General features: G+C 49.2%; 1 protein-coding gene across 9 annotated transcripts in view; it reads left to right on the top strand.

Moving 5' to 3' along the window:
- The window catches only part of NTRK3 (neurotrophic receptor tyrosine kinase 3), a 207,439-nt gene that overhangs the window by 153,625 nt on the left and 36,381 nt on the right, over positions 1-17,433 (top strand). For all 9 annotated transcript variants that reach the window (XM_083849724.1, XM_083849720.1, XM_083849728.1 and 6 more), the window contains 3 exons: positions 486-616; positions 4,591-4,763; positions 9,843-10,086. In XM_083849724.1, the coding sequence (XP_083705850.1) occupies positions 486-616; positions 4,591-4,763; positions 9,843-10,086 (548 nt within the window). The remainder of the gene's footprint in view (positions 1-485; positions 617-4,590; positions 4,764-9,842; positions 10,087-17,433) is intronic.

The following is a 17,433-nucleotide window of genomic DNA, read 5'->3' as shown; positions in this document are numbered from 1 at the left end:
ACTTGCCAAAATTCAGCCTAGGAAATCTGCTTGAGTTTGGGTTTAAACTGATCCCTGTTGAAATGCAAAATCCAACGGCTTCTGGGAACTCAACCTCCTAATCTCACCTGGCCTGGCATCAGAAGTATGCGACCTTTGCTACGCCTCACAGGAGATGAATTATTTCTGAAAAGATCTAGGTCTTTGTGGCAGATTTTACCCCAAAGGTTCCTCTCCCTGAGGACTGGCCTGCTACAAGCGTGCAGTGACGACGTGATAAACCTCAAGTACTTTCCTCGCAGATGTTTTGCATAAGACTAGCTCCATCCCAGAGATGGCTGCGTTCTGTGGGTGGGTAAAAAGATCCCCGTAGATATTTTTGCAAAGCAATTTCAGATCCTTTGCAGCTTGCTAGAAAATTGAATTAGTTGTTTTCCATTCCCTGAATTAACCCTGCTTCATTCTTCCCTCAACCCTCTCCCTCTTCCTTCCCCTCCCTCCAACAGATGTCCAGCATATTAAGAGGAGAGACATCGTTTTGAAGAGGGAGCTGGGAGAAGGTGCCTTTGGGAAGGTGTTCTTGGCCGAGTGTTACAACCTCAGCCCCACCAATGACAAAATGCTGGTGGCAGTGAAGGTAAATCCCGAGGCCAAATGGCAGAGAGTGCAGCAGGGGCTGGATGAGCCTGCGTGGGAAAGGGAGGCAGGGGAGGGCTGGGGGCCAGGGGCGGAGATTTATCTGATGCTGGAGGTTGTGGTAAATCCACTTAGTCACACAAAGTTTCAGTGTTTCTCTTCAAGATCGTCTGTTCTTGCCAATGCCAAAGCTCCTCTTCCTGCCGATGGGGCCAGGAGACACGGAGCTGGAGCTGGGCTGGGAGGTTTCAGCGCCGTGCAGCTGCAGCAGCGTGGTGTGGAGCCCACCTTCCCTCTGCGAGGGACTGGGAACCTTCTCTTCTGGGATTTTGTCTTTTTTGTCGAACATACAGAAGATACAGAGAGGCCTCAGCAAAAATAAGCACCTGAAGCTAAGCACGACCAACTGACTTGCTGGGATCTGTTTGCTGGGACAGCTTCGCTGCAAGATGAATTAACCAGCTCAGCTCAGGTCCTGCTTGCGTGGCCACAGATTGCTCCTCTCTTGGTGATTTTGAGCTGATAGGAGTTCAGCATGGCTTGCTTTGTGCTCTTTACATCCTTGCGAGGGTCCTCACATGAGCTGTGCCACACCAGCGTGGCCCTGGGCGCAGGGACCATGGCAGGAGTGTGCTCTGCTCTCAGGTGGCACCATGCAGCAGACACACAGAGTAATGTGTGTCCATGCTGGAGTGCTGGAGGCATCCGGTTACTTCAGGGTTGCTTTAATCATCAGCAGTTTGAGCCTTTTCACTTTTATTTATTTTTTTTAAGCTAATTTGTCCCCTCATGCTCCAGCCATGAACTGCAAGGTTGCACCTTCCACCTCAGAGACTGGTTAAGAGTAAGGTAATGCAGGTACCCACATGATTAATTACCTGATTATAGGGTCGGCACCTGCCTATCAGTGCCAGCCATCCCTTATGCGATCCTGTCTCTCGGGTCTCTGCCCAGTTTTGTTTGCATGTAGACAGAAACAACATCCGAACTTGTTTCTGCTAATTGCTATTACGAGCTTTCATCTCCAGAGTGCCTTTCATCCTACCAGGTCACACAGACCCGGAATCAGAGCGGGGCCCTGCAATCTGGCTTTTTCCCAGCTTAGGGGAGGGTGGGGGAGTGGAGTGGGGGGAATTCCTTCTAATTTGGACCACATTATCAGTCTTAGGAGAAAGAAGAAAGAAAAATAAAGGGGCTCTGTGTATAAAGTTGAGATTTGGCTGCATTTCCTGAAGATCTCATGTTCCCAATGGAGGCTGAGAACTACCTCCATGGTCACTGCAGCTCTGGCAGCAGCAGGACGTGCTGCTTTTAGGGCAGCCGAGTCCACAGGCCCGAGTCTGGGGCTCCCTCCCAGGGCCAGGACACGGGCAAAGAAAGTGGCTGCATGCCTCACTGGGCTCAGCGGACTCAGATTTGCAGCGGATCTAAAGATCGCAGCCCTGCAAATAAGCTGAGTTTTGATGTGATGGCACAGACAAGCTTCCTGTTTTATTCAGCTTGCTTCTAAAAACATCTTAAGAAGTGCACAAAAAGTATAGTCAGCAAAGAGCGTGGGGGTTACAGAGTCAAGCACCAGGAATGCTGGCAGGGCTGATATTCAGGGCATGTTCTCCGAACACACATATTTTCTTTTCTCTATGGGCTTCTCCTTTGTCATGCTCACTCCCGTGTCTGAGAGCTCCCTAGATGAGTGCTCACTTTCGCAGCCTCCCAGACAAGTGCTGGGGTTGTATGATCCCCATTTTGCAGAGGGCAGGTGGAGACTTGGGGAAATTGAGCTGAAACGGTCGGCTTAGCCGGAGGACAGAGTTATTGACCTGCTTTTCCAGTGCTCCAGGCAGCAGGTACCAGACCGATGCTGAGCCCTGCTGCTGCAGCAAACACACGGCACTTGGGGAGACCTGGCCCTGATCCCACACGAGCAAGAAATTCCCAGGCAATGTCATCAGAGCTGACAATTGGTGGCAAGAGCTGCAACCTAGAGATAGTAAGTGAATTGCCTGATAATTTGTAGCAACCCTGCGAAGGAGGCACAAATTTCAATTCAACCCAAGCCTTCCTAGGAGAGATATTTCTGCCTCTGGTTCTGCTGAGACCTCCTCTCATCTTCCTCCACTCCTCATCTTCTTTCCTGATTCCTCCATCTCCAGCTCCTTTTTGCTTCACGTCTAAATGCTTGACTGTGCAACCTTCGCTATGTTTTTTAATACCCTATTTTGTGTGATATTTACAAAGTCACAGTCCTAACACCTCGTGGAAATGGTAGCGTGTGAAGGAGAGGAAACCTGAACTCACTGCAACCTGAAATATTACATGCAACTACAGGAAAAAATGGAGAAAAGAGTGATGGGGGAGGAGGAATGTTTTCCTGGAGGAAAAAAAAAAAAGGTAGCATCAACATTATGAAGATATTAAATGACTAAAAGTAATTGGGTGCCTGAGATAAGGATGGATGCTTTGCCATCTGCGCATTGTAACTACCATCCATCTAAATATCTCTAGTCAAGCTATCCCAGAGGACACAGAATTAAAATAAAATTATGCCGTGTGTCTAGCAGGTTGGGGGCAGAAGAAGGAGACGAAGGAGTGTCCTGAGGCTTAGGTAAAAACCTCGCAGGAGAGCTGCTCGATGGGGAAAGGCAGCCGCAGTGCTTTGCTGCGGGTGGCTCTGAGCCCTGCAGAGCCATAGACCAGCCCGAGGTGTGTTAGCAGCGTGCTTGGGCCCCTTCCTCCGGACACAGCTTTTAGATCCTCAGCACCCCTTTTTGCTCATAAATTAGAGCCAGCTGATGTCACCTCTCCTGTTGTCACAGGGAGATTCAAGGTGTGGGGAAAGGTGTGTGTGTGTAGGTAACAGGAGAGAGACCTGCTGGGCCCAGCTGCTGCAGGTGAAGCCGCACAGAGAGAGGAGTCAGATCGGATCTGGGAAAAACCGAAACAAGCTGCCTTAAGTCTTTTTTGACTCCCATCAGGCTGCACGGTTAAAGCCCAAACTGGTACTGAGCAGTGGAGGATGGAAATAATATAACTGAGGTTCTTGGGCTCAAAACTACAACTGCTTCTTCATTTCCTTAAATCTTTGTGAAGGCTGCTGGTTTTCACGGCCGTCCCGTCTCGTCAAACATTCTGGACTTCAACTTTTTGCTAAGTGCTCGTGGCAGAGCCCTCCCTTGATATCCTGAGATGACAACAAGCTGCTTTCAAACCAGCTCTCCTATGCAACTGCCCAATAATGCATGGACAAGCCAGCCCCCAAGCATCCTCCTCAATCACCAGCTGCACCCACAACAGCATCTTCAAAGCAGCCCTACAATGCTGGGCTGGAGCACGCAGCCCGGAGCCTGCAACCTACCCTGCAATGGCAATCTGGTGCACTCAAATGTGGAAGATGAGATATTCTCCATAAGGATACCTATTTCAGCATCGGTCTGCCAGGGGAGCTGTTATAAACAGCAGGGAATAAAAACATGATTTTAAAAATTATGAGAAAATACTTGACAGTGTCCTTCTTCAGAGGCGGTTTGAAAAATCCACACAATAACTGCACAGCCAGGCAAATCCATCTTCTGAATAAAGGTAGTATAGTCAGCTATTTCAAAATAAAAGACGGATAGCAAGGACTGGCTGGCTCAGGAATTTAATAATAATGAGATATGAAGCCATTCACCCCTAGGTCACCAGTACAAATCCTGCCCAAGCTGGGAATAATTGGAAGCTATTGGAAGCTATTACCCTCTGAGGCATGTTTGCTGCTTCCTGGGAAATGAGCTGGGGAACCCGCTGGGCTGGTAAATACACGAACAAAATGCTGAGGTGGTGCCACCAGCACCCACTGCCCACCCTCACAGTGCGTCTGGTGGTGGCAGCGGTTCCTATCCCCTTCCATCAGCCCCTCCGTGACGCCTCAACCACTTGGTTCTGGCTTTGCCCTGCCTGAGCCCACCCCGTGCGTGTCTGTGTCCCTTCTTTCAGGCGCTGAAAGACCCCACCTTGGCAGCCCGCAAGGATTTCCAGAGGGAGGCAGAGCTGCTCACCAACCTGCAGCACGAGCACATCGTCAAGTTTTACGGCGTGTGTGGTGACGGCGACCCGCTCATCATGGTCTTCGAGTACATGAAGCATGGGGACCTGAACAAGTTCCTGAGGTACGTGCGAAGGGGGGACAGGGGATGTGGTGCTCCTGAGACATCGCAGTCATCTGGGTGTTGGTGGGCTGGGTAATGTGAGCGGGTGGTTCAAAGGAGATGGAGGTCCTCACCGGATCTGGTGCTTTAATGGCCCTACCCCAGCATTTCCTCTTGGGCAGTCCCAGGGTTCGTCCTCCAGGTGAGCTGTGGAAACCAGAAGGTTCTTCTCCCACCCCTGCAAGGCTGAAGGTGCAGGAAGTGGGGCTGCAGTCCCTCTCTGCCCTGTGAGGGTTGAAGGATGCAAACAATCCTGGCCTTCAGCAGCTCTGAGTCCTGTGCATCCATGCCCTACAGCTCCCGAGGCCGGGAGGTCACCAGCCATGACTCCCCATGTCACCCAGCTTCTACTTCAATAGCACCACAACTAAAATACTCTCTAGAGAAACTTTCTGGAGCCCTTGATCTGATTGCAGTCCCGGGCATTTACTGATTTATGGTTCTTATTTCTGTATGCAGAAAAGCGATGAGAAATTTTGGAGGGGCCTCGGGCAGTGCCTGCACAGCCTGTCCCTGGTGCTTGTGCCCTAGATCTTATCAGACAGAATGTCCTAACCTGTGGCTCCGAGCTACTGGAGACGCTAGGCAAGGCCAGACCAAGTGCCGTAATTGCCTCCCTGTCTCTAGAGAGACACAAATTGCGAGATCCCCCCGCCCAAGCCATCATTCAGCCATCTCATCAGCACGAGGCAGATGGTTTGTGTGCCCTGAATCCACCAGTGGCGAGGAGCAGGGAGCAACAGTGGGGAAATGTTTGTGGTGCTGTTTTCCCCTGATACAGAAATTACGCTCTGCAACCTGCGTGCCAGTGGAGTGGTACTTACCTCTTGAAATAATTAGTAGTTTTATTTCCCAGTATTTAGAAAATTGGACCCTTGATATTTTCCCGCTTTGACTGTTAAGTGTGAGCATGATTGCAGTGGGAACAAGAAGCTTGAGCACCTCGGGTCTAGATCTGGGGCTGGGATACACTCTGAATTTATTTTTCCATCATCACAATCTGCTTCTGACCAAGGAAAACAAGGAAACAAATCATTTCCCGAGGTTTTCACTTCTAAGCAACCACCCGCAGCACAAGAACCATGGGGAAAGATGCCAAGTGCTTCTCCTTTCCCCTGACAAGCAAGGCCAAGCTGTCTGCAGATCCCTTGGAGCACCCACAGGGCAGTGGCTGGGGACACCCCTGCAGTGGTTTTCTGCCTCATTTTGGCATCGTAGTGGGTAGATCGAATACAAGTTTATAGCTCGCTCCCTGTCTCATGCCCTGGATAGTACAGACTGGTGATGGAGTGTTAAGGTCAGAGCCTCAGCCTCGTGACCGAGGGAAGCCACTCTACAGCAGAGCGTGAGAGGCCACGTTCCTCAAGCACTTCACTAGGAAGGAAGAAAATTGACCCATCTTTTTTCCTGGCAGAAGCAGCAGCCTTATTCTCCTTAGAGGAGGTAGATATTACAGCTGAGGCATAGCCTCTTTCGCTGCTCTAATTGACCTCCCGAAGAGACTAGCCCAAAACTGCCTCTCCTGCTGTCTCTGAGGGACAGCTCGTGCCTGCTGCCACTGCCTCACGTAACTGCTCCACACAACGACGTGCTCCTAAGGCTGGTGCTGCAGCCACGCACCGCCACACCTCCACATCCCACCCCTGCCATGGACATGTCCGGGGCCTGGCCCAGTACTGGGGAGGAAAGCTCTTCTCTTTTAGCATATATGAAGGAAAAAAGCTAAGCTTTCTAGATGTGCTGTTCCCTCAATTACAGCCTCCCATTGTCCAGCTGCCCTGAGCTGCCAGCTTCTCCTTCTCATGCAGCTATGGAGCAAGCAGCTACGTGCTGCTGTGTGTGGTAGGCAGTGAAATCCCACTGTGTCCCAAAGAAAGCTGGCTTTGGGGACAGGGGAAGATGTATCCAGCAAACAGGAACTCAAAACACCAAAGGGGTTATATGGAAAGAAAGTCTTGGGCTTTGTTTGTCAGGTCAGCTACTTGCTCTGCTCACAGCAGCACTGGTGGGGAAACTCAGGGGGATGAGAGCTGCAAGGGGGGTCAGTTAGCATGGGTGATGCAGGAGTACTGAGCACCCCTTGGCGAGTAGCAGGTTTTATTGTGGCATGATTCACCCAGCCCATAGCAGAGACGGCTGCCCCCAGGCACTGGAGCCAGGGGCACGGTGTGTCTGTAAGAGACACTCAGCTGAGCTCTTCCCAGTTTGCCTGCAGAAATTGGAAAAGCTATAAAATGGAAGAGGCTCACTTTAGACCCAGCTTCCCGGAGAAAAGCACAATAAACAAATAAATAAAGAAATGGATAGTGAAACAGGAACTTATTCCGAAAGATCCTGCCATGAAGAAATACAGACATCACTCTGCAGGCAGCACAGCATCCCTAGGGCTGGTGTACGTGGCCTGGGGGCTCCCAAGCACGCTCTGCTGGAGGGTCTGCAACATCTGCCTTCCCACCCTGCTCACCGAAAATCCCCATCACTTTCTCCTTTTCCTTCAGTCACTTTTTTTCTAGGTTTTGTTGTGTTTCTGGTTGTGGCAGCAGCAAATCTGATGTAGGGATATTTACATGTTGCCATTACAAGTCCTCTTCGCAATCTATCATAAGCTGTTGCCATTTGCTGTTACCTAAGATGGTAATTTTTGTTTGAAAAGTTGTGTAGTTTTGAGCTTTTTGTGTCAGTCCTTCCAGGGGAGCAGTCCCACAGTCAGACTGCCTTGGGACAGAAAGAGCCCTGGCAGCAGAGGGAGCACACACAGAGAGGTGATTTTCCTCCCCACGTTGACAAAAACCTTCATCACACCTTAAAAGGAAAACAAAACAAAACAAAACAACACAAAACAACACAAAACACCACCATTCTTTGACAGGGATCCACCCAGCCTTATGCCCTTTACATAAAGCTGAATTAAACCCCTTGCTCCAAGAAGAGATGGGCAGATCTCTCTCATATTCTCTGCAGGCTTCTTGATGCAACTAAATGCACTAATATCCCTCCTGTTAATCTCATGAATGTCTTGATACTTTTTTCTTCTAGACTATACCCATGTGGGATGGAGAAAGGGAGGGAGGGAGGAATATGTATTTTGTAAGACATACCCAGATATCTCCTTTTATAGTAGGGTGTACAAAGAGCCAGGGAAATAAAGGCATTGGCTGACCATTTTTTGAACATGACCTGTTCCCTTCAGATGCAGACTTCTTTGGGGACAATTAATGTATTTGAAAAAGGTAGCAATAATAAGAGAGCAATATATCCTTCACTTCTCACCAAGGAATATTTACCCTCAATGACATCAGGTATCATTTGCAGCTAAATATGGTGTAACTGCAAGGCATGACTGATATAAACTGTCCAGCACAATTTTAGAAGCTATTTTTGTGCTGCTTTGCAGTTTTTAGTTAACCTGCTCAGTCCTGGCTCAGCTTCACCTGCTGGCAACATCTGTGGTCGCCACCAGGTAATTTCCTGGGGTAAACTGTAGCCCAGGGTGGGCTGTTTAAAACCTTTGAGTAGTTATTTCTGCAGCTTCTCCTCGTGTTTAGCAGTCCTTCCAGTACTCTGCTGCTCTCACCATGCCCAAAAGCTTCCAAGGTTCCCCGGGCAGCCCCAGCCCTGCAGCCTGCGGTGCTGCTCCCCGCCTGCCCGTGCGACACTCGCTGCAGCATCAACCACTCGTGGCTCCCCGAAACATTCCTGGCCCCTCAGCACTCTTTTGTCTCCTCTTCCAGCTGTCCTGCAACCAGGAGGGGACCTTTGGAGCTGTGTACCCGAGGGCAGGGCAGCGGGAGGTAGCTGAAGGCATTTGAACAACTGTTGGTTGAACCCTGAATGCCTGAATGTTAATTCCTTGGTGCACCATAAGCCCAACAGAGCAATTAAGAAACAGAGACAGAGGAGGGAAACAGTTTGGGTCTCGGGGGTTGTTCAGTCCTGTGTCAAGAAGGAGAGAAAGTTTTGCACCTGCATTTCAATTTGGTAGCTCTCTGTGGAGTTACTGCTGGTGGCAGGGGTGAAACTCCAAGAACCATTTCAAAGAGAACAGTGTGAAAGCCTCAGAGGAGATGCTGTGCTGTGTCTTAGTCACAAGGAGGAAGGTCACAGCAAAGTCTCTTCCTTTTCCCTGAATATGAGGGCTTTTGTTATTCCACCTTCACAGGGTCCACTGCAGGGTGAGCTCCACTGGGGAAGAGACATCACAGAGGGAGCAGGACAAGACAGGCTTGGTACACAGTGAGGGAGGGGATAAAAAAGGGGACAGGACAGGGGTGAGGCTGACCTTAAGTCCTGCATTTACAATGCACTTGTTTCAGCAAAATATTTCCTTTTGTTGCCCAGGATGTTCTCCGCTTCTGCTGACATCCAGGTCTAACCTCTGCACCTCTACCTGTGCCTTCGCAGTTTACAGCACCTGTGTTACCTCTGGGATAGCTTTAGGGTACAAAAGATAATCTCTAGGGATGAAGCTGCTGGTGTTCTCCCGAAAGCTTTCGTGTGATCTCTGTTTGTATTGGTATTGACTGGGGGGAGATTGTTTGGTGATGTGGTGTTTGGATGAAATAGAGGAGGCTGTTTGGGATTAATAAAGAGGGTAGGCAACAAGAATGGGATGGCTGTGGAAGAAAAGAGGGTTATGTCTGCACGTCTGAGAAGGTTTCAAAGGTGTAAGAATTAACTAGAGTGAACATGTAAATATCTGGAAGCCCATTAGTTTTGCCTAGGTCTTGCCAGAGAGAAGGATGGCCGTGGTGCCTCAAGGCAATGGTCCCTCTGTCCCAGGAGCCAGGGGCCATAACAGGTTGGAGAAGAGTAAGGATAGGAGAAGGATGTATGGCACCTCCTCACCCACCAAGTGTTCACCCAACCTCCTGTTCTCTTAAGCTTTCCTTTCTTCTTTCCACTGGAGCTGTGTGTGCATCCTCCCCCCGCTGAGCTGGGGGCTCGTCCCCACCCCAGCAGGACCAGCGACCGTGTGGGATCCCCATCTCCTGGTCACTTTTGAGACCCAACCCTGTGCTTTTTGCTTCTTCCTCCCTGTAGGGCACATGGCCCAGATGCTATGATCCTCGTGGACGGGCAGCCTCGACAAGCCAAAGGGGAGCTAGGGCTATCCCAGATGCTCCACATCGCTAGCCAGATCGCCTCTGGAATGGTGTACCTCGCCTCCCAGCACTTTGTCCACAGAGACCTGGCCACCAGGAACTGCTTGGTCGGAGCCAACCTGCTGGTGAAGATTGGAGACTTTGGGATGTCAAGAGACGTCTACAGCACTGATTACTACAGGGTAAGGCAGCTCCAGCGGCAGTGCGATGCTCAGAGAGAAGGGAGACTAGGAAATGTGGCCGTAAATCAGTCTATGGAGCTCTCGGGCTCACACACTTGGTTATTCCCTCAGTGAAACACATACACAGGTGTCCATCAGGCACATCGGTGTGTGCCTTATCCCTGAACCACTGTTCTCACTCCTTCTGGGTCCCGGGCATGCTTGCAGTTCAGACATCCATGCAGATGCCTACACACAGAGCTCTGTGACACCCCAGCACACAGCCACAGCCTCTGGGATGCCTCTGAAGTCATCCTGATCTTCCTTCCTTCCTTCCTTCCTATTTTCTTCCTCATTTTTTTTCAAAGACATTGATAAATTAAAGGTAATCCAAAGAGGTGACAATGATGATTAAAAGACTACAGGCTGTGACCTCTTGTCTTAGATTAAAGAAACTTAATGCAGGGACCTAGAGAAAAGGCAACTGAAAGACTGACTGATAAGTGCATAAAATATGGAAGAGGAAATAATAGGCAATTTAAGCTCAACCTCAAAACACTTTTTCCAGCAGGGACATCATTTAGACAATGGAATAATTTGCCAGAGGTAGGTTGCTGAGGGCCTGTCATTAAAGAAGTTCAGGAAGCAGCTAGATAAAAATGCCCGGGCTTAGTGCAGAGGCTAATCCTGCACTAGTCTCTGGGGACTGACTCGATGAGTCAGGAATGCCTTTGCAGTCTTATCTCCTGTGATTTATGCTCGCTCTGTCCCCTTGCCTCGCACACTCCCTTTGTGCCCGGTGGCACTGCCCTATCTGCCCAGGATGGCGACGTCCCTAGGGAGAGAGTGACATTGTCACCCGTCCTCTGCTGGAGGAGAAACTGGGATGAGCAAAGTGTTGGAAGCACACTGGGGCAGGGGCTTGTGGCTGGGCCATCCGCCAGCAGAGAAGGGCTCTTCAAGCAAAAGAGCAGGGGTTTCTTGCCTGGTGCTTGGTGTAAGGCTGGTTTATTTCCGATTACAGCGTGGATGTCTGGATTTGAGGCTGATTTCCATCAACTGCCTTAAGAAAGGGTTGACCTGTGGGCTTGATCTGATTGGAAAGATTTTCTGTATTTGATAGGCAGTTGCCAAGTGGAGCTAGGGAGGAAGAAAAATGTGATCAAGTTTCTGCTGAGACTTATCACCTCTCCAAGGCCAGGACATTGCCTTATCACCAGGTTTAATTGCCAGCGAAGGAACCGATATTCCCCGTGCAGCACAAAAGCCCATGCTGGGAAGAGATCTCAGTGGACTGCCGGGGCTGTGGTCCCATCACTGAAGAAACTACAGGAAATAGCAAGTAGGGAAATGCAGAGCCCAGGGGAGGAGGAGAAGCTGCTTGTGAGGTTATCCACACTTGGGTCCTCTCCTTCAGCCATGTAAAACCTACCCCAAGTGCAGGCAGTCATGCTGCTTGAGACAATCCCAGCAGAAGCTGTCCACCTGCAGCACCAAGAGCTTTCTGCAATGGGACAATTTGCTGCTATTGCCACAAAAAGGATGGGAGGGCCCCCAGAATGTGAGAACTGCAAAAAACTTCATTAGGCCAGCTCACCGTAGTGGGATTTTTTGTCTTCTCTGTGGTGGTGTCCTGTAGACCTCATCTTGTCTGTGCAAAACACTCTGCTGATGATTGCTCCATGCTCTTTTGTGCAACGTCATAAAGCTTTTCTTTTTTTCTAGCGGACTTTTCTGTGCTCACACAATTGCCATGCATGCCCAAAACAACTAGTTATCACCCATGTACCAGAGCAACAGCTGAGCTTCCGAGCAGCACAGCCTTGTGTTCTCAGGTGGTTTTCCTTTCTCTACTTTCACTGACTTTTGGTACATTTAAAACTCACCAACTCTGTGCTCTGCATGCATGGAGACCTCTTCTCTGTTATTGTCCAAAGAGGGATTCCAGCAAATTCAGGTTTGATTACCCATATTTACTTTGGTATGAGCATTTATTTTATCCTGTAAACATAGGTAAGAAAAACAATTTGGCTTCACAATCCTGCATTTCTGCTCTGTCTTCCTCACAATTTTAATTCCTAACACCCCTGGCGTGAAAGCTGGTTCTTCAAGGCTCCTGAGACAATCCTTTCAAGTACACAGACCCATCACAAAATCCACCAAGATACCCCAAGGGAGGGCTTTTGAACGGACAGAGAGAACACATGGCCTCAGGTGTGAGAACCAAACTGCTCCTGGGTCTTCCCCACAGAAGGTGGAGATGTGGCTGAAGAGATGAACTTTGAAACTCTTTTGTGCTCTCCCTGGTCCCATCCACATGTGGTAAAATTCCCAGGACTGATCCCCAGAGGTTGTGCACATCCCTTTACCACTGACACAGCCTGCTGCTCCCAGTGGCAGGGCCTGGAGCAAAGCTCTGTTTCAGGTGATTTTTATAAAATACATCCCAATGTGCCCAGGCTGCAGGGTGGGTGGAACGCCACAATTTGTCACCTTCTGGGAACACCGTGAAGGACTCAATTTTGAGGCCGGTGCGCAGTGACAGGTCTGGAGCTCTCCGCAGGCGGGCTCACTTCAGTCTGCTGGGTCCTGCCCAGCTGCTCCGGGCCCCACGAGCACAGAGATGTGGGCATGTGGATGCGTGAGTGTGTTCCAGGCTGCGGATTAACTTCTAGGCATTTCCTTTCTTTCCCATTTTTAATCTTTTAAAACAAAGAAAAAACACCATCTGGCTCCTGCATTTGTGGGATGCAGAAGTGCTTTACAAAGGTGAACTGCTTAATTTCCTGTTACACATTTGGATACAGAAAACAAACATTTGCGTAACAAAAGCAGCAGAGAGGCTTGTTTCCTCTCCTCTCTGTGCCTCTCGATCTGCCTGGAGACAGATGTGTCCTTTTCCTCGTGCCGCACAGAGAAATCCCATCAGCTGCTGCCTTTAAACCTCATTTCATCGAGACAGGCTGGAGAGAGGATGGTTGTGGAGGTGTAGGCAGGGGAGAGGTGAAATGGCATCTGATTAGAAAGCAGAGGAAGGTGGAAGTACTGGGGAGAAGTAGCCCAGCATCTGTGTGAAGAGAAAAGGCAGGGATGCTGAAGGAGCACTTCTGTGACATGTAGTGTAATGTGCCATGTAAGCTTTGGCTTTATGGGAACAGAGGGCAGAATATATCCATATTGGAGAGAAAAGGGTTGGGAGGAATTTTTTCCCTCGCTTTTCCTTCAAAACCATATGTGAGTAGGGGCTTTTTTAGGAAGGTCAGGCGCGTGGTGCCTGCCCAGAGCCACCCGCCGAGCTGTGCTCCAGCAATGTCCAGATCATTTCCCTTTCTTGCCCCAGAATGAGTAATACAATTCCAAAACAAAGTCATTTGGCAGCTGCCCAGGGAGAGGACAGTATTTCTTCATCTGTAGAAGAGAGCACAGTCTTAAATCCTAGTCAACAGTCCTCAATAACTTCCAAGGTAATGTGCTGACATGGGTGGGACATCGGCAGTGAAGACACAGGTTGCGTAGAAGAGGATTTATGCAGGCATTAAATTTCATTAAGACAACCCTCTGTCCGACTCTGCTATGTCCTGACCTTCTGGCAGCCTGTCCCAAATCCTGGGCTGGGCTTGAAACCCCCAGGGAATTTAGGGATCCTTTTCCAGAGATCTGTCCTGAGCATACTCCAAGCCACTGGTCATCATGTGGAGGACACCTGCTCATCAAAAAAAAAAAAAAAAAAAAAAGGGCACATGCAGGATTTTTAAATGGCTCTGAAAATAAATTTGTATTTCTGGCAATGCAGAGCTAAACAGAATAATAAAAACCACCCCCCACTTCTGTGTCTTCACCACTCTGGAGCATTCTTTGGATTTGGGTGAGACAAGGGTTGCAGGAAGAGGCAATATCTTTTATTGGAACATCTGATATTGTTGGAGGGAAAAAAAAGAAAAGAATGAATTTTAGACACACAAGTCCTCTCCGAGCTCTTTTTTTTTTTTTTTTCTTCAGTGATATCAGTTGGTTTAATAAAAGATTAATATCTCTTCCTATGAACCTTGGCTCTCACATCCTTAGACCATCAGTGCCAAAACAACATTTCTGCTATGACTTTGGCCTTAGGTCAGTGTTCTTTAAAAAGTCTAGGATTCCTCTGGCAGATGCCTCCTCCTCTGAAGCGTGAAGGTTTACTCTCTAAACGTTTTCTTTCTTCTCTTTAAAATGGCTACATAAAAACCATATTCTTTATAATTTTCAGTGCCCCTTGTCAGGCTGCCTTCTGATGACCATCTCCCATCTAGGCGGTCTCTTACTTTATTTCTCCTCCCTAGAGATCAAAATTGTTTTCTTTTTTCCTGGGCTACAGTCAGCTATTTTTCCAGCGAAGTCTCCATGCAAGTAATAGATCGCTGAGGTTTAGCAGCTGCCTGGGTCATGCTCCTTTGGAGGCTCATTCAGCGTGGCAGATAAGACTAATAGACAAGCCTTACACCGAAAGCAGATTTAGTCTGACCCACACTCTCCTAGACAGAGGGTCCCTCAATGATCACGGTGCTCTGTCCCCACCAGCTTTGAACCCACTGCAGAGGTTTAGCTCTGCCCACCAGCATTTTCTGTGCCCCTATGCCAGGGCTCCTCAGTGCCTGTGTGTGTGTCCCTCGGTCGTACAGCTACTGCCTTCCTGTCCTCCCAAACCCTGTTGCTTTGCTGTCCATCTCACGCAGCGCGTTTACGGCATGGGGGATTGATCCTAATGAGGAAAATTGCTGCCCAGCCCTGTTGGCAGCCAACCCTCTTCCCCTAAATGTGGACAGTGCGAACTCCCTGAAGCAAGCCCTGGGAAGGAGAGGCTGGCCCCATCACCTACAAAAGGGAATGCCAGCAGGAGAACGGGAACAAGCTCAGTCCCTGGCTGCGCTGACAGTGCTGTGGGGTCTTCTGTACATGGTACAGTACGTGTGCCACATTCAGCTTCCAGCAAAGGACAATTTCCAGCTGCTAAATGCTGTGCAGATGCTAAGCAGTAAACCATCACCTTTTGTCTGTTCTGCCTCTTCTCTCAGGTGGAAAATATAATGTGCTACTCTCTCTCCACCCTTTCTCCCAGGGTGTTGGGAAGGTTTCATACCTGTAATTATACAGTACACTAAGGAACGGACTTAGAAGTGAAAAGGCCTTTCGTTTTCTCCTGTAACAGGTGGGATCCTGGAGAGCATGTCTTGCTTTGTCATGCCTAAACAGGGGCAGGGAGTCTCAGAGTGACCTGGCGATGTTTTCTGGAGACCCCTGGTGCTGATACAGATGGGCCAACCAGGCAGAGACATGGTCTTGCTATGTGCAGAAGCCTTCATATGCCGTTGAAAACATTACATGCCATTTTCAACCTCTGTTTGCTCATGTGTCCCCTCACCCCAACCCCTGATTTGTTCTTTCTTTCCTTGTTTTCATGGCCATCACCCTCTGTATGACCCGTGAGGTGTGGGTGGCTCACAGCACGGTGCCTCACAGCTGCCCCAGCTGCTGGTCTGGGGGCAAAAGAGCCAATTTCCCAAAAGTGGTGGTAGGGCTGGGAAGGGGGGAGGTGAGGGAACTGCTCCGCTGTGGGTACATGGGGTAAGTGTCTTTGTGCTCGTCCTGGTGTGCTCTGCGTGCAGGAAAAGTCGGTGTGATATTGGATGTGCTGCTCTCTGATATCTCTGTGGCTCCTATAAAACCCTCTGCAAATTGAATTCATGGCACAGCTCCTTATCTCCTGGAAGGAAGATGTAACAGCATCATCTTGTGTTTCAGACAGACATTTTTTCTCAAGTCTTGCTCATTTCTGCACTGAGGGAAAAAAAAACAAATGTTGAAGAGTCTTTATTTTTCCCCCTTCTTCCTGTTTGAAGCATTAAGAGCCCTTCACACAAAGCAGCTCAAGTGCAGAGGAATTAATTGGGGAAATTAGGTTGTGTTGTATTTCTGGCATTTTCTCAGAAATGGTAATTGCCCTAATTCTCCACCCTGCCAAGCCCTCCGCTCGCACCTTGTCCCCCCTCCCTTTTCCTCACTGTCGACCTGTCTTTCTCTTGCTTGAGTTGCTGTTTTCATGCTGTTGCCATTTATTTCATTTCAGTAATGAGAGGGATGTGGCAGGTGAAGAGCTCTCGCAATCTAGTGACATCTTCTTTGAAGCCGAGACACAAAAGAGCAGTTTGTTTTGGGGAAATGAAAACTCCCTGCTACGGTACTTGACCTCCATGTTCACCGTTGCTCCTGCCTGGGATATGTTGCTGCCGCTGCACTGCAAGTCATTTGGCTCATATGTTTTATTTAATATTGTCTCTAACGCTGACCTTCACACTTAACCCCTCCATGTGCCCCCCCAAACCCTCGCACGCTCACCAAGAGCTAATCAAGCTTACGATCTTTATCTCAAAGCTCAGTCCAGTTCTCGGAGGTTTGAATTGAGGTGTGTGCTTTCTCCTAACCCCCAGATTGAACTCCAGAGTGCAGGGGAAGTTTAAAGCTTTGCTGTTTGGCTTCTTGATGGTTTGTAACACCTGGCCTCCCATTTGTTGGGGCCACAACAGTAGGCAATATGTCCTGATCTCAGGCAGCCGGTGATGTTCATGGCAGGTTGAGGTCAAATGAAGGTGCTACAGTGGGTAGTAAGGTGCTTGGACTCCTTGTCCCAGGAGATGGTATGTGCCAACAGTTAGGATGGGCTAAAAAAGTGGCTGAACAGAGTTGTGGAAGAAAAATAATTTATTAGAGGTAATCAAACACAGCAAACAGATCCAGAGAGGCAAAGGAAGCTACTTGTGAATGCCACCCATCCTTGAGCAGTCTTTTTTCTTGAGTAGCAGACCCACCCAAGAGTGAATATCCACCTGTTACAAGCTGCTTGCTTGTAATGTCCTCCATTCCTCCTGCGGTCCCTGCTCCGAACACCCCACTAGCCTAAAAACTGTGAGATGCATGGAAAAGAGCAGGGTGCTTAGCTTAAGCCAGAGACTCTCCCATGATGGAGATCCAGCCAGAACGTGCTCCTGTGTGCCGAAACAAGGAAAGGTTGTGAATGCAGCAGGCCGGAGGAGATCACAATTCCTGGGTGTTACCAAGGTGGCCTGATTAGAAGTGTAGCTAGAGCAGAAGAAGGTAGAGAACCATATGCCAGCAAGCTGCGTTATTCCACCCCCAGGTACACCAGAAACAATGTGTGCGTTTCTGAGCATACGAAAAAAATCACCCGTATTTTGGAAGAAGCATCGCCACTTAGGGGAGACCTGGATGTGCCAAACTCTCACCTTCTGTGGGTTGCTGGACCCATTTCCCCACTTGTCAGTGGCCTTCTCCTGCCTTCCCACCTGCAGCACCCTGCTCTCGGGTGTCCTTACC

This window comes from Anser anser, assembly GCF_964211835.1.
Source record: "Anser anser genome assembly, chromosome: 10".
Taxonomy (NCBI): domain Eukaryota; kingdom Metazoa; phylum Chordata; class Aves; order Anseriformes; family Anatidae; genus Anser; species Anser anser.
The sequence above is the reverse complement of the archived record's forward strand: the minus strand, read 5'-3'. Positions and strand labels throughout refer to the sequence as shown.